Source organism: Mastigoproctus giganteus, chromosome 12 (assembly GCF_048544385.1).
Source record: "Mastigoproctus giganteus isolate SK-2022 chromosome 12, ASM4854438v1, whole genome shotgun sequence".
NCBI lineage: Eukaryota > Metazoa > Arthropoda > Arachnida > Uropygi > Thelyphonidae > Mastigoproctus > Mastigoproctus giganteus.
Genome location: NC_143586.1, coordinates 39,157,570 through 39,183,540, shown reverse-complemented (window position 1 = coordinate 39,183,540; position 25,971 = coordinate 39,157,570). Strand labels below are relative to the sequence as shown.

The 25,971-nt window shown below is 37.7% G+C and overlaps 1 protein-coding gene across 1 annotated transcript in view; it reads left to right on the top strand.

Annotated features, from left to right (window-relative positions):
• Nucleotides 1-25,971, top strand: part of LOC150076912 (uncharacterized) — a 347,314-nt gene that overhangs the window by 4,919 nt on the left and 316,424 nt on the right. The window contains exon 2 of the mRNA XM_090385729.1: nt 13,099-13,251. Coding sequence (XP_090241855.1) covers nt 13,099-13,251 — 153 coding nt within the window. The remainder of the gene's footprint in view (nt 1-13,098; nt 13,252-25,971) is intronic.

Genomic DNA, 25,971 nt, shown 5'->3' with positions numbered 1-25,971 from the left:
CTGCTCTTCGTGGACTAATGTTATTAGTGGAGTCCCACAGGGTTCGGTGTTGGGTCCTCTGTTGTTTTGTATATTTATCAATGATATTGATGAAGGTATATCAGGCTTAATGTCGAAGGTTGCAGATGATACAAAGGTTGGCAGGGTTGTTAATGACAGTAATGGCAGTGTGCTACTGCAACAGGATCTAGATAATTTGGGCAGATGGACTAAGAAGTGGCAACTGAAGTTTAACCTTGACAAATGCAAAGTACTGCATATGGGTAGAAGTAACCCCAGAGAAACGTACCAACTGTGTGGTACTACACTTAAGGTGGTAGAAAATGAAAAAGACCTGGGAGTAATTGTGCAGTCAGATATGAAGTTTTCTGAGCAATGCAGACTGGCTGCCAGGGCAGGTCATGGGGTTTTGTCAATGATATATAGGAATTTTGCTAGCAGGGAAAAGGAGGTGATTATCCCTCTGTATAAGGCAATGGTCAGGCCACGCCTTGAGTACTGCGTATGGGTCTGGAGGCCTCATTTTAGGAAGGATGTAGATTTACTTGAGCGTGTACAGAGAAGGGCAACAAGATTGGTGAGGGGAATGAAGGGATCCTCTTACCAAGAGAGGCTTAAGTTCTGCAAATTGCAGTGGCTGGAGACTAGGCACCTGTGCCGTGATCTGATTGAGGTATATAAGGCCTTGAATGAGTTGAGCACGCTGAATTCTGATGGGATCCTTCCATTTGTTCAGATTACGAACCTAAGGGGGCATAAATTCAAATTAAGAAAAGGCAGATGTAGATTAGATGTGCGGAAATTTGCCTTTAGCCAGCGGGTGGTTAATTGCTGGAACAAACTTCCATCTGTTGTTGTGGAAGTTGATAGGTTGAATAAATTTAAGGAGAAACTGGACAGGCATTTGGAGGGAATAGTGTGATTTTTTTTTTTTTTTTTTTTTGGCTGATGCTGCATAAGCTCATACACTTGCTTTCTTGCATCAAATGCCACTTCTACTAATACTACTACTACTGACCCATTCTATTTCCCTGCACAACTGTTTATTATACTCATCAGATCAGAATCATTAGGCCTATAACATACCTACCCTCATTTTCCCTTTTCCAGTGTTTATGTCACACCAAACAGACTCAGCATTTCACTGTCCATCTGTGTCAACTGAATGCACTTCCTTAGATTTTGTGTTTCTTAACTAACATAATCCCTCCTCCCTTCCTACCCTGTCTGTCCTTTCTGTATACATTGTACTCCCCAAATTCCAATTCTGCACTGCTTATATCTGTGTGACACCATGTCTTTGATATCCCAACGATATCTGCCTTTGACGTCTTGATCAGCACTTCAAATTTGTCAAGTTTATTTACTATACTTCTAGGATTAGTGTACACGTAAGTATACATGCACTTGTTCTTACTCAGTTACCCTAACACAGCCCATGAATTTACTTGTTCCATGATGACTCCCAGCAGCTCTTGAAGTCCCCAGCAGCTTGCTCTCTAGGCTGCTGCTCATTACAATAGAAGCAGTGTAAGAATCGCTTTCGCCTCTGCCTGCAGCTACCGTTAATCTTTTAGTGTGAATCCCCCAATCTAGCAGTTTTCCAACCCACTTAACACTGCTTCGATAGCATCAGCAAATGTTCATGCATCCTTTCTATTTAGGTGTATCCCATCCCTGTAGAAGCAGTCTCTCCTGTTAGCAAACACAGACCATGCTGGAAAAAATTCTACCCTGTGAGCCTTGCACAATCTCTTCAGGTTCAAATTTATTGACAAGGCTCTCGTCATATACTCCCTCCTATCGTGTCTGGGCAGAATTGCAGACACTTTCAGATTTAACCCTAACTCGTGACTTTTTTCCAGCATTGACCTGTACTTGTTAAGTAAATCTGCAGATTGCTGCTGTATTGCCTAATGCACAGGAGTGAGCTCTGGCATTGAGTTGGGCAGCTGTGAACTTGATGGGCCCCTCATATTAATTTCTTCGAGTGCATTTACCCTACACTTCAAACTCTGATAGATGCCCATTAGAACGATAAGTTGGCACCTAATTTGAGCAGAAAAGCCTGGATGACAACTAGAATCTTTCGAGGATTGGTTTTTAAATTGCTTTTGCGTGAAAACAAAAAAAGATATTGTCTGAAGAAGAACATAGCATTCAAAATCTTGCTCATTCTTGACAACGTGCCGTCATCCTGTACATTTGTGTGATCTGCACCCAAATGTGAAAGTTACCTTTCTTCCAGCAATTACAGGGTTCGTTAATTCAGCTGATTGACCATGTTATAGCTTCTAAATTTTATTACCTGAGAAGATCTTTTTTACAATTGATAGAAGCTATTGATGGAATAGGCAATCTTTCAATTTGAAATTATTGGCAGAATTATAACATTCTTGTTGCTTTAAAAAATATTGAGTTCACATGGGGTGAAGTTAAAAACTGAACAATGAATGCAGTGTGGAAAAAGCTGCAGCCAGAAAGCTGCACTAAAGAAGCCATGGTCAATGCTGGAAGTAGTTGAAATTGTGAGAATTGGCAAAATGATTAGTGGAGAGGGATTTGAAGAACTGAAACCAGCAGATATCACCAAAGTCTTTGAATGTCATAGAGATCAATTATCAGTGGATTATATTTTTTCACATTATGAAAAAGATGACAAACAATGATAAAAAACAAAGAAGATGCACACAAAAAAATTGGACTGTGAAGAGACTAGCTGAGTTTTTAAGGCTTGCAAATCAGTGGAGCCAAGATTTACTCATCTCCAGTTTGGAGATGAGTAAATTTTCACAGAACTTTATCATTAGTTTTAGTTCCTTATGTAGAAATTTATAGAGGAAAAACTTCTAAGCAAACAATTTCAATTAATTTTCCCAAAAAGTGCTGGATACTGTTGCAAATTTATCATAGGAAAACAGTGACGAAGAAGCAATGAATTTAGTTTAAAAATCTAGAGGTATGTATTAGCAAGATTAATTTTATGGATATGTTTGTAATTTTTTTCTTACCGAATGAAGACAATTTTTTTTTTTTTTTTTTTTTTTTTGCACATTTTATGTTTTTTTTTTTTTTTTTTTGCACTTTTTTTTTTTTTTTTTTTTTTTTTTTTGCACTTTTTTTTTTTTTGCACATTTTTTTTTTGTGTACAGGTACAGAACCCTCATGTCAGCTACGTTTATAAGCTACGTTTTGCATTCCGCAGATTTTGACTGTCCGGTGTTTTCCTGGAATGTAAAACCTGTGCAAATTGAGGGATGACTGTATTTACACATACATGTACATATAATTAATTTTATTAATAAGAAAAATGAAATAAAAATTCAAGACAAAAATCCAAAAATACAATTATAGTAACAAAATACAAAACCAATAACAAAAATTTCAATATTTTATTTTTATAATATTTAATGAGAGATTTGATACTGTTTATTTTTATCAGTGAATTGATATATGCATTGATATTTGCCATAGCAATGTGCAGAGTATTTTCTAAAGTTACGTCAGAAATTCCATCAATTCAAAAATTTATGTATAATTATAAATATATTTTGAAAACGAGCGCAGGTGGGCCGGTTTACACACGTTTGCAGGCTGGAGTTGGCCACCCCTGTTCTAAAAGGTTCTAGAACTTTCCACAGAGTTTTCTAGAAACTTCTCTACTGGTATTGAATTCTGCACTAAGCAAGCAGTGTCATATTTCGAAAAGTATTGTGTGTTTCAGAGAGTGAGTGGTGAACAAAATGAACAATTGTTTTAGTGAACTAGTGTTTGTAAACAAGTGTTGTGTGGATAAGTGTAAATCGCAAACTGTGTTTAAATTAGAAATAAAAATTTACAATTTCTTAATTGTGTTCTTATGTGTGCATACCTTGACCATACATGAAATATTTTGCATTCTTGCCAAAATAAGCCTGATAGCTTTTGCATATGAAGTAAAGCTGCTGGGGTAGTACACAAATGTTCTTTGTTTTATAACCTTCTACAGTTATGGAACAAAAGTCATTAATATGATCCCAAGGTTCCCTCCACATCATGGGAATGGCAAATGTCATGATTTTTTTGCCACATTTCCACCATCACAAGCCCTCCGCAGATTTGTGGCACACTTTATGGGGACCAACCCTGGTCGCCTAATTTAATTCCAAAATATGCAACATACACATTTTTCACAAATGTGTGAAATGTGATCGACATACACATTTTTCACAAATGTGTGCTGTGCAATGTGATCGATCACGTGACTTGCCTTTCCCAGACCTTTTTTATAAGACTTTACCTAAATCAGTGTTACTTCTTGGGTAAACAGAACACCTGCAAAAGTGGGATAAACCCTAATAAAATAAATTTACAATCAGACCTCTATATAACAAAATCAATTGTTTACCTGCAATTTTTAACAACTGGCTCTCTAAAAGAAAGTAGGGTTACTGGTGATTTGAACCGATTTTAATTGTGGCCGCCTGTCTTCCAGGATCCTTTATGTGTGGGTGATGCTGTGCAATGTGATCGATCACGTGACTTGCCTTTCCCAGACCTTTTTTATAAGACTTTACCTAAATCAGTGTTACTTCTTGGGTAAACAGAACACCTGCAAAAGTGGGATAAACCCTAATAAAATAAATTTACAATCAGACCTCTATATAACAAAATCAATTGTTTACCTGCAAAGTTTCATTAAACAAAAATTTCATTATAAAGAAATATGACCTTTTCCATAATAAAAAATAATTCAACATTCAGAAATAAAAGATGGTAAATAAATCAGAAATAAGTGGGAAGAAATAAATTTTCTAACATTTCAAAACAATTTATTAATACAGGGTGTCTGTAAATGATGTTTCTGATTTTGATATTTTTTTATTCAGAATTACTTCAAGCTGCACTAATGAAACATACCAGCTGAAAGATCAATTCAAAAAGTTTTATGAAGGTACATAAAGTCATTGGTAAAGTTCAATGTGGGTTCAATGAGTAACTCGAGCCATATCATAGTGATATTCAATCTCTGCAACAATCTGTGCTTCATTTCGCAATCAATTTTACCAAAGGACTGTGATCCATGCCTTCAGCTCCTGCAGTGTCGTTGATAGTGGAGGGATGTACACATTGTCCTTCACATAACCCCACAAAAAGGAATCCATTGGGGTCAGATAATGGACCTCGGAGGCCATTCCATATGGCCTCCAACCCCGATCCAACACTTGATGTTTGCAACATCTGTAATCGATATGGGTGCAATTGTGAAGGTGTTTACGAAAAACTTGCCAGACAGTTGTTATGTTACGTTCTCTACTGGCATGCTGCACAGCTTTTCGGGACTGTGAGCAAATGCCTTTCGAATTGCTTCAACGCTCTCAGCGCTCACTGATGGTCTGCCGACATTTTTGTGTTTACACACACACACATCCCATGGTAACAAAGTGCTCGTACCAAGCACGAATTGATGGTTTACTCAGAGGAGCCTTCTCATACTTTAGTCGAAACTGTCGCTGCACTCTAACAACAGATTTTGTTTCACAAAATGCTAACACACAGAATACTTACTCTGGCCCATTTGCCATTTTGCCATTCTGGCAAATATAGCATTGCGTAGCAGATAGAATGCAAAACTGGCAGTCGAGTACCAATTTTAATAAAACTTATTGCAGCTGCTATGTGTTTCACAGCGTAGCTTGAAATAATTCTGTACAAAAAATGATCAAAATCGGAAACATAATTTACAGACACCCCCGTACATCACATATTAAGATACGATTTTTTTTCATACCTACATGATGTGCACAATATTAAGAATTATTTTGAAAAATATTTGGTTATCTTTTGATGTACACTGGATTTTAGTGTACATTGATATTAAAAAAAATGTCCACATTGGTTTTAACATACTCTGTATTTTCAGGAATATTTTCTTCACACTGCAGGCCTTGACAAAGTTTCAAAAGCTGCCAACATATCATGTTTATAAGGTTTAATACCTTCATTGTCCACATTTTTCCTTCTCTCGTCATTGATATTGTCACTAGTTCTTAAATTTGAATTTTTTCTTTTCTTTTTTTTGAAACTGTCCGAAATGTTGGAGTCATTCAGATACTGTGACTATGTAAACAGAGATAGGGAAAATTTACGGAAAGTGTGGATGACACGGCGCCTCCGTAGCCAGGTGGGCAGGAGCAGCAGTGTGTAGCACACACACACACACATGGCCGACCGGGCTAGCCAAGTGGGTAAAGTACCTGCCTGGCAACCCAAAGGTCGTGGGTTCGATTCCCGCCTCGGGCTTGGATCAAAGTACTGCAAAAACCTTGGGAGGTGCAATATGGCCACAGAAGCCAATGCGCCAACAACTACCAAAACAAACAAACAAGCGTAGCACACGCTTCTTGATTAGACTGAGGTTCAAGCCCATGACCACCAAATACGGAGGATGCGGAAAGGTCAGGGAATGACCACCGCATATCCACGGAGCAATATGGCCTTAGTTGCTAATGCTCCTAAAAAAAACCAAACAACAACAGTTGGATGACACACTTCCTCAAAACAATAGATGATTATTTGTCAGAGTAAAAGAAAATCACTCTCTCCTAATTCTCTAATAGGGTGCTTACAGTTAGAGAATTTGGGAATACCCCTTGATCTGTTTACTGTTCACCAGCATGACTTCTCGGTATGTGGGACAGATAAGTTTTACTAGTACCACTAAGTTGTAGAATAGTAATCCCTTTAGCTCTCTTAATTCGTGCTTAGCAGCAGCACTAATTGCCTGAAGGCCAGAAGTGCGAACGGTGTTTTCCTAATCTTTCCTAATCAGTTTGTTATATGAAAAATTTCTTCGGTCAACAGAAACTATTTTAAGTGTAATTACCAAGGGGAATTCAAAAAAATTTCGTAATAGAAAAATTTGTTAATAAAGGAGTTCTTTAAATAGAGCTCCAATTGAGTAATTTAAAATTCTAAAAATGGTTATAAAGTTTTATATAGCAAATATCTTAACAACAGACAGCGAAAAATGCAAATTTAGTTAAATAAATATAAGCTTATATGAATAGTAGGTAAATGTGAAAAGTGCCTCACTTGCACACCCCCAGGGTCAGCCCTGACTTTTTGATAATGTAAAGGGTAACTTCCTGTTTGATTTTACCTCAAGGGACTTTTCAAAATAAAACACCTATTGTTACTGTCTTCACACCACTTGACATTATTTCCAGATGGAATATTGACAAATACTTTATCTCTTTATTTCTGTGCAATAAAGGATTACTGTTGTTCAGTAGCATGGCCAGGGCAGGGTCAGCAGGTACATTGTTACCCTCCTGATACCGAAATCTGGTATAGTGACACATTTTTCGAAAACTAATACAGCAACATACATTGTACAACTTAAGTATTTATTCAATGTTTTTAAAAATGTTAACTTTTATATCTGTAATTCGTCGTTTATGTATTATTTTTGCAGTTCATTTTGTTTCACGTCTATTTTTGTAATTGTATAGGTACTGCTTATATTTTTCGAATCCCAAAAAAAATATCCATATTTTATACAACGTATATATATATGTCATGAATAAAAAAAATACATACTAAATATATTAATAAAATAATCATTTATATTTTATAAAATAGTTATTATTTGCACGTTTAATATAATGTATTTGTAATACAGACATATACAGATATTCGGGCACCTCTTGTTTCAAACCAAAAATAGCAGGTAGATTAACATTAGGTAATTGGCACCTTTTTTGTGAATATCTGACAGAAAATTCTGGTTACGCCAGTGTTTGATTTTAGAAATGTTCCTTTGACACCAGTTTTTGAAGTTTATAACGCATCTATCAATAGAAATATTTTCTGGAAATTTCGTTAGAAGAAAAAATATACATCCAGAAAATGTGCTGTAACGATATTGTTCCCTAAAAACAATTGCAATAAAGCAAACTTTTCTTTTATTAAATGTGCATTGCAGTGTTATCAGTTTTACACTAATTTTTTCTGTTTCCGGTGTGGCTTCTGATAGATGAATTTCCTTGATTTTGTGTTAGTAAATGCAATACCCATTGAAGAAAGGAAGTATGATCTTTTTATTTTTAAAAAAGAATTTGTTGCAGTTCTTTCGGCTATGTTTCTTATGCCAAGAAACAGTTGCATGCAATTCCCCCCCCCCCCCCCGTATCATGTTCATGAGTGACGGGGTCTTTTGCGTCACTCACTGCTCTGTGTAATTTATAGTTCCCTTTAGCCAGTGGCAGAGCACACACACACGAGAAATTCAAACAAAATGCAATGACGCTTTCTGTAATCAAGGTCAATGCCTGGTTGTTTTTCTTGGGAATAATTAGAAAATGCATACTTGAACATACATTTTTTGCTGTTTGCTCATTAATAGATTTTTCTGAATTTTAAAGTTGGGACATCAAAGAAAACACTTCTGTTTATATATATTGAGAGTTTTAATTTTGTAGGTAGAATAGAAATTATAGAAATAATTAATTAATTTTACTATTGTAATTTTCAGCCCAGCTGACTAACAACACTTGAAAATGGAATGGGACTAAAGCAGGGTGTTGGAAATAATATTCTTGTAAAATTGCTAGCCGAGATAATCCCCACACAGGCTGCCGCATAGGGAAGGGGTGGGGGAAATGAAGCACAAAAAAGGTGTCGAAATAAGTGTGCCCCAGCTATAAACTGTAGAGCGTGTCGCTCTACAGTTTATAGCCATTGTGGGTTTAACAACTGGCTCGCAAATTTCTTGGAAATTTAACAACTGGCTTGCAGATTTCTTGAAAATTTAATATTTCGTTTTTTTTTTTTATGAAATAATTTATTTTTAATTTATGAAACCGGGATACCGGTATTCCAAAAACAAACTCTTTTCTCAATAAATTTTGATGACAATTAGGTGCAATAAAGTAAGGAAAAAAACAAGTACAGTATACTGTAATCACTTGAATTCATGTTTTAAATAAACTTTTATTGCAATAATAAATATTCTGAAAAAAATCATTAAAAATACAGTTATTCTAAAAACAAAAAAATATATATTATTACTGCAAAGTTTAGTTAGGTTTAAGCATCCACACTACCTGTCTGAATAAAGTGATCTCTTAAGAAACATAAGCAATCAATAGTATGATCATTTAAAATCGATCTAATTTTGGTACATACAGTATTTGATTAGCTGCAGAATCCCTTTTGGATTCTATTCTGATACTGTGATAATCGTAGACTATCTCAGTCCATATTTTCTAGACTTTGAACTTTTTTTATCAAAAATAGTTAAAAGTATTTCATTAATTTCTGACTCAAGTTCATCTTTTAAAATCTCATTGGAGTCAGGCAATTTCTTATTTTGGAAAGAATTTGTTCTGTTCCATGTTGGTCTTCCATGGTTGAATTATGTTCATCATTTTCTGAATGAGAAAGACGTTTTATTCAACAAAATATAATTTTCGCTATGGTATCTTTACTGAGTCTGGGAGAGAGCAAAGAGTGGAGATAAAGAAGAGAGCAAAAAGAGTGCAGTTAAGGAATTCTTCACATATATAAATGCAAAGAACAGAAGGGCAAATCAGATTGGACCCTTATGTAATGGATGTGGGACAGTATTAAATACCACAGCTGAATTTACATTTACATAAAATGTAAATTCAGTATTTACATAAAAAAAACCTTTTGTGTCAATGAGATATTATGGAAGTGAAGTTGAAAAAAATGTAATTAATGATTATTTAATGAGAACTTTTGCACCTACAGGCGAGTAAGGCTCTTGTGGTTGATGGCATATACCCTATAATCTTAAAGGAGGCGGCAAGTGAGTGCATTGAACCATTAAGGCTAGTTATGAGAGCATCACTGGACTCAGGAGAGAGATTCCGTTGGATTGGTGTAAATTGGAACATAAAGGTGTTTCTAGGAGTGTAACGGGAAATTACCGACCGGCCAGTCTAACTTCAGTAGTAGGGAAAATCATGGAGGCAATGATCAAGGGTGGAATTCAGGATCATTTAGATGGAAATGGAATTCTGTAGGATACACAGCATGGTTTTGTAAAGGGAAAATCATGTTTAACAAATCTGGTTAGCCATTTTGACAGGTCACTCGTGAGCTGAATTTAGGAAATAATTTCGACATTGTTTATTTGGATTTCAGCAAAGCATTTGACTCAGTCCCACATGACTGGTTACTTTATAAGTTGGAGCAGGCTGGAATCATAGGGAAAATCCTTAGATGGATAGCACGATGGCTTGACGGCACCTGGCAGAGGGTTGTGATAAATGGTTATTTCTCAGATTGGGTTAATGTAAGAAGTGGGGTTCCCCAAGGATCAGTATTGGGACAACTGTTGTTTTTGATTATCTTAAATAACATCTATGAAGGGATGGAGGGAGTGAGGTCTAAACTTGCAGATGATGTAAAGATCAGTAGAGTAGTTAATGATTGCCGCCAAGCAGAGCCTCTTCAGAGTGACCTAGATAGACTTCTGGGATGGTCAGAAAAGTGGCAGCTATGCTTTAATTCAGCAAAATGCAAGGTCTTACATCTGGGGAACAGCAACCCCAAAATAACTTATACACTTGGTGGAGTTGAACTGAAGTCAGTAGTGGAGGAACGGGACTTGGGAGTTACGATACGGTTAGACATGAAGTTGTCCGAGAATTGTGGACATGTTCCAATGTTGCATGGTGTCCTATCGATGATTTATCGTGCATTTGCTACTAGAGATAACGAGGTCATAAACACATAAAGGTGATTTTATAACCTTTATGTGATTAAATTATAAACAATTATTTTTTTTTAAAATTAGTACCGAAAAACCAGTATTTTTTGTATCAATACTGGAAAAAAATGATCGGGATCCCGGTATTGTAAGCCTTAGCGGAGATCATTCATTCAAGGCCTGCATCGGATGGTTGAACAAATTTAAGTTTCACTGTGGTATTCGACAGTTTTCGATCCAGAGTGAGAAGATAAGTGCAGATAGAGCAGCAATATCTGTTTATCATGAAAAACTACAGAAGGAAATAGCTGATCGAAGTTTGGTTAAAGACCAAATATACAATTGCGATGAGACTGGCCTTAATTGGAAGGCACTAGCTCAAAAGATACTGGCTGCAATGACTGAATATATGGCACCAGGATATTATTATTATTATTATTAATAGCTATATGGTGCAAGGAAGCCTGAGGCTTATGCTCCACCACCAAAAAAAAAAAATTCCCAAATTACTCTAAGAAAGAGAGAGAGAGAGAGAGAGAGAAAGACAAGGGAATCACCAAGAAAGAGAAGAATGATGATATCCAGCTCAGGACCCTGGGTGTGCCAAGCCCATATAAGATGCAAAAAGATCACATCACTATAATGGTATGAATTAATGCCAGCAATAGTCATTCATTGCCTTTGATTGTTATAGGAAAACCATAAAAGCCTAGATCATTTAAAAATAAAAATATTAATTTAAATGCTTTGCCAATTAAATATTTCTCACAGAACAATGTGTGGATGAGCCAAGATATATTTCATGATTGGTTTCATAAAATATTTGTACCATGTGTAAGATATATTTGGCAACAAAAGGTTTACCACAATATTCAATGCTACTGATGGACAATGCACCTACTCATCCCATACACATATATGATTTAAAAAGTGATGATGGCAAAAGGTCATGCCACTTTCTGCCAGCAAACACATCTCTCATTCAACCAGTGGACCAGGATGTGATTGATAGTATGAAACGTCGTTATCATCACAAAATGTTATTCTAAAACATGTTTCGGCAGAAAATAAATTAGATGTGATAGAGTTTTGGAAAAGCTACACTATAAAAGACATAATTTTCATAATTGACATAATTGTTGCTGATGCCTGGAATGATTTCCAGTTCAAATAATACAAAGAAGCTGGAATAAGTTGTGGCCAGAAATATATTCAAATGATACAGAAACCATTCCAAAAGAAACTGAAATTTGCAGTTATGTTCAAATGTTCCTGGTTTTAAAAATATTTCGATGGAAGAAATGATTGGCTGGATATGAACAAAATGGACATCGGATGTGAAATTTTACATGACAATGAAATTGTGCAAAGAGTGATGACAATTTTGGATGATTCTGAAACTGAAGAAGAAAAAGCTGCTGCTGATGGAACAACAAACATGATTAGCATAATTAGTCAAACATTTTTTAGTCAAACATAATTAGCCATCGTGAAGTTGAAACTATGTTGTCAAAGTGCATTGAGTGGTTTGAGGTACAGGAAGAAGTAGATAAAATAAATAAATTTTTTTGTTATTCTCAGGGATGACCAAATGGTCAGAGGAGTTCACAATATAGACATAATACAAGAAACAGCACCGTATTCAGCAGTCACAGGCTTGAACCCCGGTCACTCAAGGCACGTGTACTTATGCAGCTGCGTGCCTGACCACTAGGCTACGGCGGCCTGCTATGCAAGTGTTACTTTTGCATAAAATTCGTAACATTGCCTCCCAAAAGGCCCAAGGGGTAATGAAACAAAAGAAATTGACTGACTATTTTAGAAAAGAAATTTAATTATGTAATATTGTTATCATTTAAATTTCTTTAATGACATTAGCACAATGTTGTATGTATGTAATATTATTTTCTTTTAAATTTTTTTATGACATTACTAGACCAATGTAAGTCAAACTACTAAAAATAGGTATGTATGTAGATATCTGTACTATGATTTTTTGATGACCTGTTAAAAAATAAATAATTAAAAAGTTTAATTAAATTTCATTAGTTTGTATTATGTAATAAAATAAACAAGTTAGATGACCCAGTCTATTATATGTATAATCTTTTTAATGTACATATTCTATTATCCATCTATTCGATTATCTATCATGGTCTCGGTCAGACAGTTGAACCTTGACAGACAGTTGAAGTTCTACTGTAATAAATTTAAGAAAAATATGAACAATTGTGAATAGATAACAATGAGTATACTGTATAGAACTCTTAACCGAAACCATTTGTTGAGTTCATGTTCAGTGCATGAAATCAGTGAGTAGTTGATTTATACTTTTATATATGTATATATATATATATATTATTATTTGTTTTTTCCAGGAAAAACTTTAGGATCTGCTGATAATGATGATGGTACTGAAATTCTGCCTAACCAAACTACTCCCCACTCTGTGCTTTCTAGTTTGGAAATAAAGAAGAAAAGAAAGACAGGACCACCTGATAATGTTGACATAGTGTCACCATTTTCTAAAGGTGAACAATTTAAATTTTTAAATTGTATGTAGTACTATTTAAATACTACACTCTAATACAGTAGACTTTCAGAATAATGGCACGTTTGGGAATTCAAGTTGCTGTTATTTAGATTTTTCCTTTATGTAGAAAGTGTTATTTGTAATATATTTAATGCAGAAATCTACACGCAATTTACACACACAATATACATGGGTATATGTAAGAAATTACTGGGTGATCTTATTAACTGCACATAAAAAAACATAAACGTATTAATACACTCCTGCTTACTCCCCATTCTATTTTTTTATTATATCAAGTTTAGTCTGCGCAGTAGCACAGTGGTATCGTCACCGTCCTCCCCACATTGGGTGAAAAAGGCCTGGGTTTGAATCCCGTCCATGACACGAGGAACTTTTATGGGCTTTTTTCACTCTTTGGCCGAGTTAAGTCGGTCTGAGGAGTAGATAGCAAGGTTCCCCCCCCCCCCCCCCCAGAAACAGGGGTTTTTCATCCAGCAAAACAGGCAAATCGACCAGAGAACATGTGCAATTTACACACACAATATACATGGATATAGGTAAGAAATTACTGGGTGATCTCAATGTAATAGTTTGGATTATATCAATTTTGTTACTAAACTTTAATGTTGTTCTTCTTTTCTTCTTTGTATGAAGTTTTATTAACTTTAGGAGCTATAGTGAGGGGTTTTTAATTTAAAATAAATGTAAAACAGCGGTATAATCCACAATATCAGTACATAATTCACTTAAAAATGATGAATGCAAACAAATACAGTAATCATGTGATGCCATTTTCTTTTTTTGTTACTGCAAGATATCTAGCTTGGGGGGAGACAAAGACCAATAGATTGACAGTAGCCACTGGCAGAGGTGAAAGAGATTCTTGCACTGCTTCTATTAGAATGAGCAGAAGCCTGAAAAACAAGATGCATGGTATTTCAGAGACTGCTGGGAGCCATTGTGGTACAAGTAAACACATGGGTTGTGTTAGGGTAGCTAAGAATAGAAACAGGTGCAGGTATACTTGCGTGTACACCAATGCTAGGAGTTTAGTAAATAAATTTGATGAATTTGAGGTATTGCTCAAAACATCGAAGGCAGATATTGTTGGGATATCAGAGACGTGGTGTCACACAGATATAAGGGATGCGAAACTGCAATTTGGGGAGTACAACGTCTACAGAAAGGATAGACAGGATAGGAAGGGGGAGGTGTTATGCTATTAGTTAAGAAACACATAAAAACCAAGGAAGTGAAGCCAGTCGACATCGCTGGACAGTGCAGTGTGGAGTCAGTTTGGTGTGACATAAACATTGGGAGATCAAAATTGAGAGTAGGAGTGTGCTATAGGCCTAATGACTCTGATGAGTATAATAAGGAACTGTACAGGGAAATAGAATGGGCCAGTAAATCAGAGTGTCTTATAATGGGAGATTTTAATTTCCCAGATATTGACTGGAATTTGGGGGCTGGATACTCACACACTAGCAGGGCTTTTGTGGATTTATTGGATGATTGTTTTCTACATCAGCATGTTCGGGAGGCAACTAGAGGGAGCAATACTCTTGATTTGATTATCAGCAGTGATTCTTCATGCATTAAGAATCTGCAGATAAATGAACCACTAGGTGGCAGTGATCACAGTGTGCTGAAGTGGGATTTACTCAAAGAGGTAACTACCATTAGGGGTAAAGGGAAGGGTTATTGCTTCCGTAAAGGCGACTACGATGGACTGAGACAGTATTTAAATTCTATACAGTGGGACCAACTGATGATGTTACCAACAGCAAATTCAAAATGGGAAGCATTCAAAGAACTTATCTTGGAAGCTACTAGGCTTTACATACCAACTAAGAAATATTGTTCAAGGTTTAGGCCAAAATGGATGTCAGATGAACTAATGAGGCATATGGCAGAGAAGAAAAATGCATGGGATACTTACAAATTAACACATGACACAGAAGCCTATGATAGATACAAGTTGATATGCAACCAAGTTACAAAGGAGGTTAGGCAGGCGAAGGCAGATTACGAGAAATCCTTGGCAAGGGATGCAAAGAAAAACAGCAAAGAGTTCTTTACTTATGTAAACTCTAGAAGGAGAGGGATGAATCAGATTGGTCCTCTTGATATTGATGGGTCAAGTGTTGATGATCCTGCTCAGGTAGCTAACAAACTAAATGAATATTTTGCATCGACATTCACACATGAGGAGTTATTCAGCGAGGGGAATGCCAGAGGTGTATTCAACTCTAGCAGTAAGTTACAGAATCTTGAAATAACTGGGAGTAAAGTGGAGGAGAAACTGTTGAAGATAAACACAAGAAAGGCACCCGGGGTGGATGGGATCTATCCAGTTATATTAAAGGAGGCAGCAAAGGAAGTAAGCAAACCCTTAGCCATAATTATGAGAGCTTCCTTGGACTCAGGGGAGGTACCCATAGACTGGAAATGTGCAAATGTGACCCCAATTCACAAAGGAGGATCAAAGGCTGACACAAGTAATTATAGACCTGTGAGCTTAACTTCTGTTCCAGGAAAATTAATGGAGGCACTGGTTAAAGAAGCACTGCAGGATCATTTAGACAAGACTTCAGTTATAGCTCAGACACAGCATGGTTTTGTTAAGGGGAAGTCTTGCCTGACCAACTTGATTGGATACTATGATGCAGTCACAAAAGAACTGGATGCAGGGAATAACTTTGATATTATATACTTGGATCTTAGAAAGGCTTTTGATACTGTTGCACATGGAAGACTGCTACACAAATTGGAGCAGTGTGACATTGGAGGCAAATTACTGCTATGGATAAAGGGGTGGTTGAGGGGGAGAAGACAGAGAGTGGTAATCAATGGACACTGCTCATCGTGGACTGATGTTATTAGTGGAAGCAAGCTTATGCAGCATCAGCCAAAAAAAAAAAAAAAAAAAACCACTTCCACTTCACCCCTCCGTTCTGCTGCATAAGCTTGCTTTCTTGCATCAAATGCCTCTACTAATGCTAATGCTAATGCTAATCTCTGCTGTATGTAAACATCCAATCTCAATGTGCTATTAGCTCAAATGTTCTGTTATATGGGATGTCATTATTTCGACAGTCTAATGTAGTTGCTTTGTGCTTGAAGGTGTTGTACCGTATACCCTATCCTTTATTATTTCTTCTTTGACTCCATAACTTTTACAATTCCCATATATTTTTATCATTTTTCACTATATTGTTATTATTAGCCATATGGTTCTGAATGAGAGAGAGAGAAGCCAGAACGAGAGAAACATCCCAGGAGCTCACCAGATGTGAGCCCCTGGGGTGTTTCTATTCAAAGGCTCTATCTCAATTATTTATAGGTTTAGGAATATTTGTTGTCTAAACCTAAAATTTTTCTCATATTTGTGAAATATTTGAATTATATGTTAAATTTGGATTAATATTACTATTTAGATTTTATGATTTCTCAATTCATTTGTTTAGTCTAAACACAAAATTGATAACTTCTGAAATGAATATATGCTTGTTTTATTTGAAGAGAGAGAAAAAAAAAAGTAGCATGTGTTGTATGGGATGTTTGCTTTTCAGTATGTGTCTTCTCTTTGTACAACCACTGAATTATTATTATTATTATTTTAGATAAATTTGGTTTTTGTTCATTAGCAAGAAAGCAAGCTTATGCAGCATCAGCCAAAAAAAAAAAAAAAAAAAACCACTTCCACTTCACCCCTCCGTTCGTTCAAAATACCTGTCCAGCTGAGCCTTAAACTTATTTAGGCTATCAACCTCCACCACAAGGGATGGAAGTCTGTTCCACCAACCAACCACCCGCTGGCTAAAGGCAAATTTCCGCACGTCTATCCTACATCTGTCTTTCCTCAATTTGAATTTATGCCCTCTCAGGTGATTATTCTGAGCTAGAGGAAGAATCCCATCAGCATTGAGCATGCTTAAACCATTCAAGGCTTTATACACCTCTATCAGATCACCTCGCTGGTGCCTAGTCTCCAGACACTGTAATTTGCAAAACTTAAGCCGTTCTTCGTAAGAGCACCCCTTTGTTCCATTCACTAATCTTGTTGCCCTTCTCTGTACTCGTTCCAGCAGCTCTACATCCTTCTTGAAATGAGGCCTCCAGACCTGTATACAGTACTCTAGGTGTGGCCTGACCATCGCCTTATACAATGGAATAATCACCTCCTTATCCCTGCTGGAAAAATTCCTGTATATCATTGACAATACTCCATGAGCTACTCTTGCAGCCCGTCTGCACTGCTCAGAGAACTTCATATCTGCCTGCACAACCACCCCCAAGTCCCTTTCATTCTCTACCACTGTCAGTGTTGTACCACAGAGTTGATACGTTGCTCTGGGGTTGCTGTTTCCCATGTGTAGTACTTTACATTTGTCAATGTTAAACTTCATTTGCCACCTCTCAGCCCATCTGCTCAACCTTTCCAGATCCTGTTGCAGCAGCATAGTGTCAGTAGTGTCCTTGACAACCCTGCCAACCTTTGTATCGTCTGCAAACTTGGACATTAATCCCGATATACCATCATCAATATCATTTATAAATACAGAAAACAATAATGGACCCAACACTGAGCCCTGAGGGACTCCACTAATAACATCAGTCCACGATGAGCAGTGTCCATTGATTACCACTCTCTGTCTTCTCCCCCTCAACCACCCCTTTATCCATAGCAGTAATTTGCCTCCAATGTCACACTGCTCCAATTTGTGTAGCAGTCTTCCATGTGCAACAGTATCAAAAGCCTTTCTAAGATCCAAGTATATAATATCAAAGTTATTCCCTGCATCCAGTTCTTTTGTGACTGCATCATAGTATCCAATCAAGTTGGTCAGGCAAGACTTCCCCTTAACAAAACCATGCTGTGTCTGAGCTATAACTGAAGTCTTGTCTAAATGATCCTGCAGTGCTTCTTTAACCAGTGCCTCCATTAATTTTCCTGGAACAGAAGTTAAGCTCACAGGTCTATAATTACTTGTGTCAGCCTTTGATCCTCCTTTGTGAATTGGGGTCACATTTGCACATTTCCAGTCTATGGGTACCTCCCCTGAGTCCAAGGAAGCTCTCATAATTATGGCTAAGGGTTTGCTTACTTCCTTTGCTGCCTCCTTTAATATAACTGGATAGATCCCATTCACCCCGGGTGCCTTTCTTGTGTTTATCTTCAACAGTTTCTCCTCCACTTTACTCCCAGTTATTTCAAGATTCTGTAACTTACTGCTAGAGTTGAATACACCTCTGGCATTCCCCTCGCTGAATAACTCCTCATGTGTGAATGTCGATGCAAAATATTCATTTAGTTTGTTAGCTACCTGAGCAGGATCATCAACACTTGACCCATCAATATCAAGAGGACCAATCTGATTCATCCCTCTCCTTCTAGAGTTTACATAAGTAAAGAACTCTTTGCTGTTTTTCTTTGCATCCCTTGCCAAGGATTTCTCGTAATCTGCCTTGGCCTGCCTAACCTCCTTTGTAACTTGGTTGCATATCAACTTGTATCTATCATAGGCTTCTGTGTCATGTGTTAATTTGTAAGTATCCCATGCATTTTTCTTCTCTGCCATATGCCTCATTAGTTCATCTGACATCCATTTTGGCCTAAACCTTGAACAATATTTCTTAGTTGGTATGTAAAGCCTAGTAGCTTCCAAGATAAGTTCTTTGAATGCTTCCCATTTTGAATTTGCTGTTGGTAACATCATCAGTTGGTCCCACTGTATAGAATTTAAATACTGTCTCAGTCCATCGTAGTCGCCTTTACGGAAGCAATAACCCTTCCCTTTACCCCTAATGGTAGTTACCTCTTTGAGTAAATCCCACTTCAGCACACTGTGATCACTGCCACCTAGTGGTTCATTTATCTGCAGATTCTTAATGCATGAAGAATCACTGCTGATAATCAAATCAAGAGTATTGCTCCCTCTAGTTGCCTCCCGAACATGCTGATGTAGAAAACAATCATCCAATAAATCCACAAAAGCCCTGCTAGTGTGTGAGTATCCAGCCCCCAAATTCCAGTCAATATCTGGGAAATTAAAATCTCCCATTATAAGACACTCTGATTTACTGGCCCATTCTATTTCCCTGTACAGTTCCTTATTATACTCATCAGAGTCATTAGGCCTATAGCACACTCCTACTCTCAATTTTGATCTTCCAATGTTTATGTCACACCAAACTGACTCCACACTGCACTGTCCAGCGATGTCGACTGGCTTCACTTCCTTGGTTTTTATGTGTTTCTTAACTAATAGCATAACACCTCCCCCCTTCCTATCCTGTCTATCCTTTCTGTAGACGTTGTACTCCCCAAATTGCAGTTTCGCATCCCTTATATCTGTGTGACACCACGTCTCTGATATCCCAACAATATCTGCCTTCGATGTTTTGAGCAATACCTCAAATTCATCAAATTTATTTACTAAACTCCTAGCATTGGTGTACACGCAAGTATACCTGCACCTGTTTCAATTCTTAGCTACCCTAACACAACCCATGTGTTTACTTGTACCACAATGGCTCCCAGCAGTCTCTGAAATACCATGCATCTTGTTTTTCAGGCTTCTGCTCATTCTAATAGAAGCAGTGCAAGAATCTCTTTCACCTCTGCCAGTGGCTACTGTCAATCTATTGGTCTTTGTCTCCCCACAAGCTAGCAGTTTTCCGACCCACCTAACACTGCCTCGATAGCATCAGCAAATATTCTTGCACCTTTTCTATTTAAGTGTATCCCATCCCTGTAGAAGCAATCTCTCCTATTAACAAGTACAGTGCAGGCTGAAAAAAATTCTACCCCTTGAGCCTTGCACAATCTTTCCAGGGCCGAATTGATCGACAAGGCTCTCATCATATACTCCCTCCTATCGTGTCTGGGCAGAATTGCAGACACTTTCAAATTCAACCCTAATTCTCGGCTTTTGTTCAACAGTGACCTGTACTTGTTAAGTAATTCTGCCGGTCTCCTACTCTTAATATTATTAGTGCCAACGTGTACAACTATATCACCTTTTGTGCCCTTAAAAGATGATATTCGCTCTACAACGTCATCAACCTTTGCCCCTGGCAGACATACCCTGGTCCTGTTCCACCTATCTTTTTTACAAAGCATGTTCCCCGTTTCCCTGACAATAGAGTCACCAACAACTACTAGTTCCTTCGGGACCAGCGCATTCTGCCTTGGGGGTTGTCTCTGTGTCACGCGATGCCCAAGTGCAAGCTCTGGCGTTGATGTGGGCAGCTGAGAGCTTGATGGGCCCCTCAATTTAGTTTCTTCGAGGGCATCCACCCTGTCCTTCAAGCTCTCATATAGGCCCAAAAGAACGCCGAGTTGTTGCCTGATATCGATACACTCCTTGCATCGCGCACACACAAAGACATCCCCCTTGGCAGTATCAAGTCCCGTACCCGATTGCTCTGCAAACATCAAGCAAACAGTGCATTTTATAAGGCTGTGAGTCAGAGGACAACTGCCCCCCTCAGTTCTGCTCTGAGCCACAGCACTTCCATTAGCTTGAGCCTTTTGCTTTGCTGCTCTGGTCTGAGTCATGATTCTATTAATTTATTAATTAATTATGTTATGTTATTAATTATATTACGTTTGTAATCTAAGTCGTTATATGTATTTATTTAAACGTACAATTTAACTGCTAACGAAGTTCAACTAACGCTATCTAGTACGGTATATAACCTACGGTATATCTAGTACGGTATCACAATGGCGAGAAAGTTAATAACGGTAGCGGTAGTTACGAACACGTGGAAACCCTTACCGATACTTTTACAAGGCCGAGTAAAGAATAAATACACCAAATTAATCAAAAAATCACAAAATAATGTTATACTACTAAATTTAAATCAAAAGTTTTAGAAAAACAATAATTTCAAATCAATAAATAAGAAAAATCCACTTAGCGGCTTGGAACACGACCGTCACTAGTAGCCTCGTCAGCAGACTCCCATTTCAGAAGTACAGCAATTATGTTTTTAGGCTAGCCAGGGTTGGGAATGAACTTTCCCATTGAGAAAAAAAAAAAACAGCTGATTAGGCGAAATTTCAATTTATTAATCAAGAAATCGAAATGATAAAAATTTGCTTCTCTTGCAACTATTTCTGAAGCTACAACCAGATTCAAGAATTTCAGTTTATATATGACAAAAAAACTCCCAGATGATAAATAGCCTAAACCTAGAAGAAGCAAGATAGACCTTAGTGCCTTTTAATTAAAACACCCTGTATATATAATACAATTGGTATTAGTAATCATGAAATCGAATCATAAAATACATTTAGTAATCATGAAATCGAATCATAAAATACATTTAGTAATCACGAAATCGAAATGATAAAAATTTGCTTCTATTGCAACTATTTGTGAAGCTACCACCAGATTCAAGAATTTCAGTTTATATATGACAAAAAAACTCCAAGATGATAAATAGCCTAAACTTAGAAAAAGCAAGATAGACCTTGGTGCCTTTTAATTAAAACACCCTGTATATATAATATAATTGAACCTCTTTAGAGCAACCTTCTTTTTAACATTCCAGAATGTTATAATGATCTTGAAAGATAAACAAATACTATAATGAGCCAAAAATTTCTGCTACTCTGTCTTGTTTTTTTTTTTACTTTTTTTTTGTAATATTTACATTGCAGAATGAAAGAATATTGAAGCTGATGAAGAGCTTTTAGATTGACCATGAGAAATCACTCATTGGTGATTCTTGCTCATTGGCATGATGAAATTAACTTAGCTAGAGGAGGGTGTGTATCTGGCGGAAACTGCACGGAGCTATGCACCCGTCATGTCAACAATGAACTGTTCAGGCAGGTGGATAGTTGGTAATGGTCTGGGGCATGTTTAACTGGCACATGTTGGAACCTCTGGTGCATTTAGATGCATCTCTGAACAGTACATGTGATGTGGCCATCCTTGCAAACCATCTGCATCCCTTCATGGTCATTGTGCACCCACAGGGCAATGAACTCTTCCAGCAGGACAATGTACCTCCCCACAGAGCCGTGGTGACTAGAACATGATTCAGGAAGCATTGTACTGATTTTACTACCATGAAATGGCCTCCCTGTTCACTGGATTTTTTTTATTTTTTTATTTTTTATGAAAACTCCAAACATGAGAGGTAATTAGAACTTATAATACTTAGTACCGTGCTTGGGTTGGAGGTTGAGAAGACGAGAGAAGATATTTGTTGACAGTAGACTTGAACTTCTGTAGACTGTAATTTTCAGGAAATACATACGAAGGAAGGTTGTTCCAGAAAATGGCAGTTGAATGAATAAGCGAGGAAGATGAAAAGTTGGTTCTGTGAGTTTGAAGTTGGACAGTAAATGGATGTTGGCTGGTGGCAGCATGTGTTCAGACTGTTTTGAAAAGTGGGAATTATAGAAGCCAATTTAGAAGAACAGTGCCCATGGAAGTATCTGTAGAAAAGGCATGCAGCAGAAACAGTATGTCTGTGAGACAGCGAGTGGAGAGACTGTTAGAAATGAGTCATTAATTAACCTAAGTGCCATCTTCTGAATGGAATCTAGAAGCCTGAGAGAGGTTTTGGGGGCACTGCCCCAGATGTGGGAACAATATTCCATGGTAGGGCGGATTTGCAATTTGTACAGAGTGAACAGCTGTTTGGAAGAAAAGTAACGCCGAGAGTGAAAGAGAAAACCAATTTTTTTTGATGCAGAGGAAGCAATATCTGTAATGTTCTTGTGCCAAAAGAGATTAGAAGTCAGGGTAATCCCCAAAAGACATATATAACATCTTCCCTAGAAATAGGAGTGTTACCAAAGATGAGCAGAAGAATCCTTTTTGTGAGATATAACATGGGACTGAGTTTTAGAAGGATTGAAATCAACTAAGTTGTCTTTGTCCCACTGGAGGATTACCTGGAGATCGGCATTTAAGGAATTGGTAGTGGATATTCGAGAAGTTGAAGCTGATTGAGCAGGGCAAGGTTTTTCAAAATGGAAAGTGGAATGCAACGTGCTATCATCAACAAAACTATGGATAGATTTGCCAGTCAATGGAAGAAAGTCATTAATATACAAGAGGAAGAGAGGGGGAAAGAACTGAACCTTGGGGGACACTAGCATTAGTGGAGAAGTTAGACAGAGAGCCATCTACCTTCACCCTCAGTAAGTGATCAGAAAGAAAACTGGATAACCAATTACAAAAAACAGTTGGCAAACCATAAGATGGAAGCTTGTTTAGAAGACCTTTATGCCAAACACGATCAAAAGCCTTTGAGATGTCAAGAGCAACTGCTTGTGTTTCACCAAATCTTTCCATTGAATTTGTCCATAAATGGATAATACAAAGGGTACTAGGAAAGTTTTGCAATACAGCTTTGTTTATTTAATTTTTTCAAAGTAATTTCCTCTACATTCAATACACCTCTCCATCCTCCGAAACCAATCTTTAAACCAGTTCTGCCAAGTTTCACTAGGGAGTAAAGCACACTCGTTGTCCCAAGCCCGTAGAAGGTCCTCATCACTGGAAAACCGCCTCCCTTTTAGCTTCATTTTCACATGCGGGAACAGTGCAAAGTTGCAGGGAGCAAGGTCTGGACTGTAGGGAGGGTGCTCGAGAAGTTTCAGTCCTGTCATGGTCAAATATTCGGTGCAGGCTTTGGCGCGGTGAGCTATAGCATTATCGTGATGAAGGTACCAGGTGTCCATTCTTGACTTTGGCCGCAGGTTCTTCATAGATCCAATGACTTTAGGCAGGCATTGTTCAGTATACCACTTAGCTGTGACTGTCTTCTGCGTGTCCAAAACGACACGTTCCACAATTCCACTCGATTTGAAAAATACAGCTATCATTTTCTTCTTTACAGATCGGGATTTTCTGACAATTACGGGTGTGTCGTCATCATCAAAGACCCAAACTTTGTTTTGAGCCTTGGTCGGCAGATCGTAATAGTACAGCCAAGTCTCGTCACCTGTCACAATGTTGTTCACATACCGAGATTGTCCCTTATCAAACTTTTTTAACATCTCCCGGCACCAAGTCACACGTCGTGTCATCTGCTCTTCAGTCAGTTGATGTGGCAACCAGAGAGAACAAAGTTTCTTCACGTGCAAATGATCTTGCAGAATCGAACGAATTGCTGGTGCATTTAGGCCCAAAGTATCCTCTATCTGTTGGTAGGTCACTCGCCTGTTTTCGTCAAGCATTTTCCTCACAGCAGTAACGTTTTCCTCCGTAACTGACGTTTGTGGCCTTCCGGGCCTCTCAGAATCCTCCAGAGTGAAATTTCCCCTTTGGAATTCTCTATACCACCTGAATATCGTTGTATGATGTGGACAATCATCATCTAGTGCAAGAGTCATTTCTTCTAAGCACTGGTCTATGGTTAAACCACGCACAAAATTATACCGCAAAACTGTCCTTAACTCATTTCGTGACCACGATGCCATCGCAAGCACTTTACACTCTCACTACTAATGAATAACTGAGCCCATCGACTTGGCGCGGCGGCTACTATGCACGTATGAACATGTCTCAACATGCAGCAACAAGCAGCTTCCTGTGATTCATTGTTGCGTCATATTGCAAAACTTTCCTAGTACCCTTTTTATAAAGGCCGCCGTAGCCTAGTGGTCAGGCGCACCGGTACATAAGTACATGTGTCTTGAATGACTGGGGTTCAAACCCGTGACTACTGAATACGGTGCTGTTTCTTGTATTCTGTCTATCTTGTGAACTCCTCTGACCGTTTGGTCCTCACGGAGTATAAACAGAAAATTTATTTATTTTTATAAGCCAGAATATCACCAGTGGATCAACACAGATGGCATCCATACTGGTGATCATTGATCAGACTGAAGGGTTCTAGGTAGGTTAAGAGCTGGCTATTGATTGATTTCTCCATTACTTTAGAAAGAGTAGAAGTAATTGCAATGGGACGATAATTGAATGGGAGGGATATGTCACCCTTTTTAGGAACTGGCTGGATATGAACAAATTTCCAAGCAGAAGGAAAAACACCTTTGGAATAAGAAAGTGAAAAAAGGCGGCAAAGAACAGGAGTAAGTTCAGGAGCACAGGTATTTAGAACAAGTGGAGAAATGCCATCGGGACCTGGAGCTTTCTTAGCATCAAGATTCATCAAAATCCTTCTGACATCATTATACAAAAGACTACGGAAGACATTGAATGAAGCTTGTTGGGAATGGTGGGAGGTGTTTTACCAAGATCATTAATACATGAGTTGGAAGAAAAATGGGATGCTAGCAGGTCAGCTTTATCCTTGGCCAAAGTGACAACAGAACCATCTGATTTTGACAGAGGTGGGAGCAGAGATGGGCAAAAGTTGTGGCCAATAGCTTTGGCAAGAGACCAGAATGCTCGGCTACCATTAGGGCAAGAAGCAAGTTTTCTATTCTTAGCTTGTTCAAAATCTAGTTTGGAATGATTAATAACTGCTTTACAATTGTTGCTGTTGTTGTTATTTGTTTTTTTAGGAGCATTAGCAACTAAGGCCATATTGCTCCGACAATCGTTGCAAGCTTTGGTGTAGGCAGAAAATGAAACTGAAGAATTGAAAACAAGCCAATTACGATATGCAACGTTCTTCTCTTGAACAGCCTTAGCATGTTTATTGGAAACCCAAGGTTTAGATAAAGGACGAGATTTTAAAGTGGTGTGTGGGATAAAGGATTCCATTCCCGCAA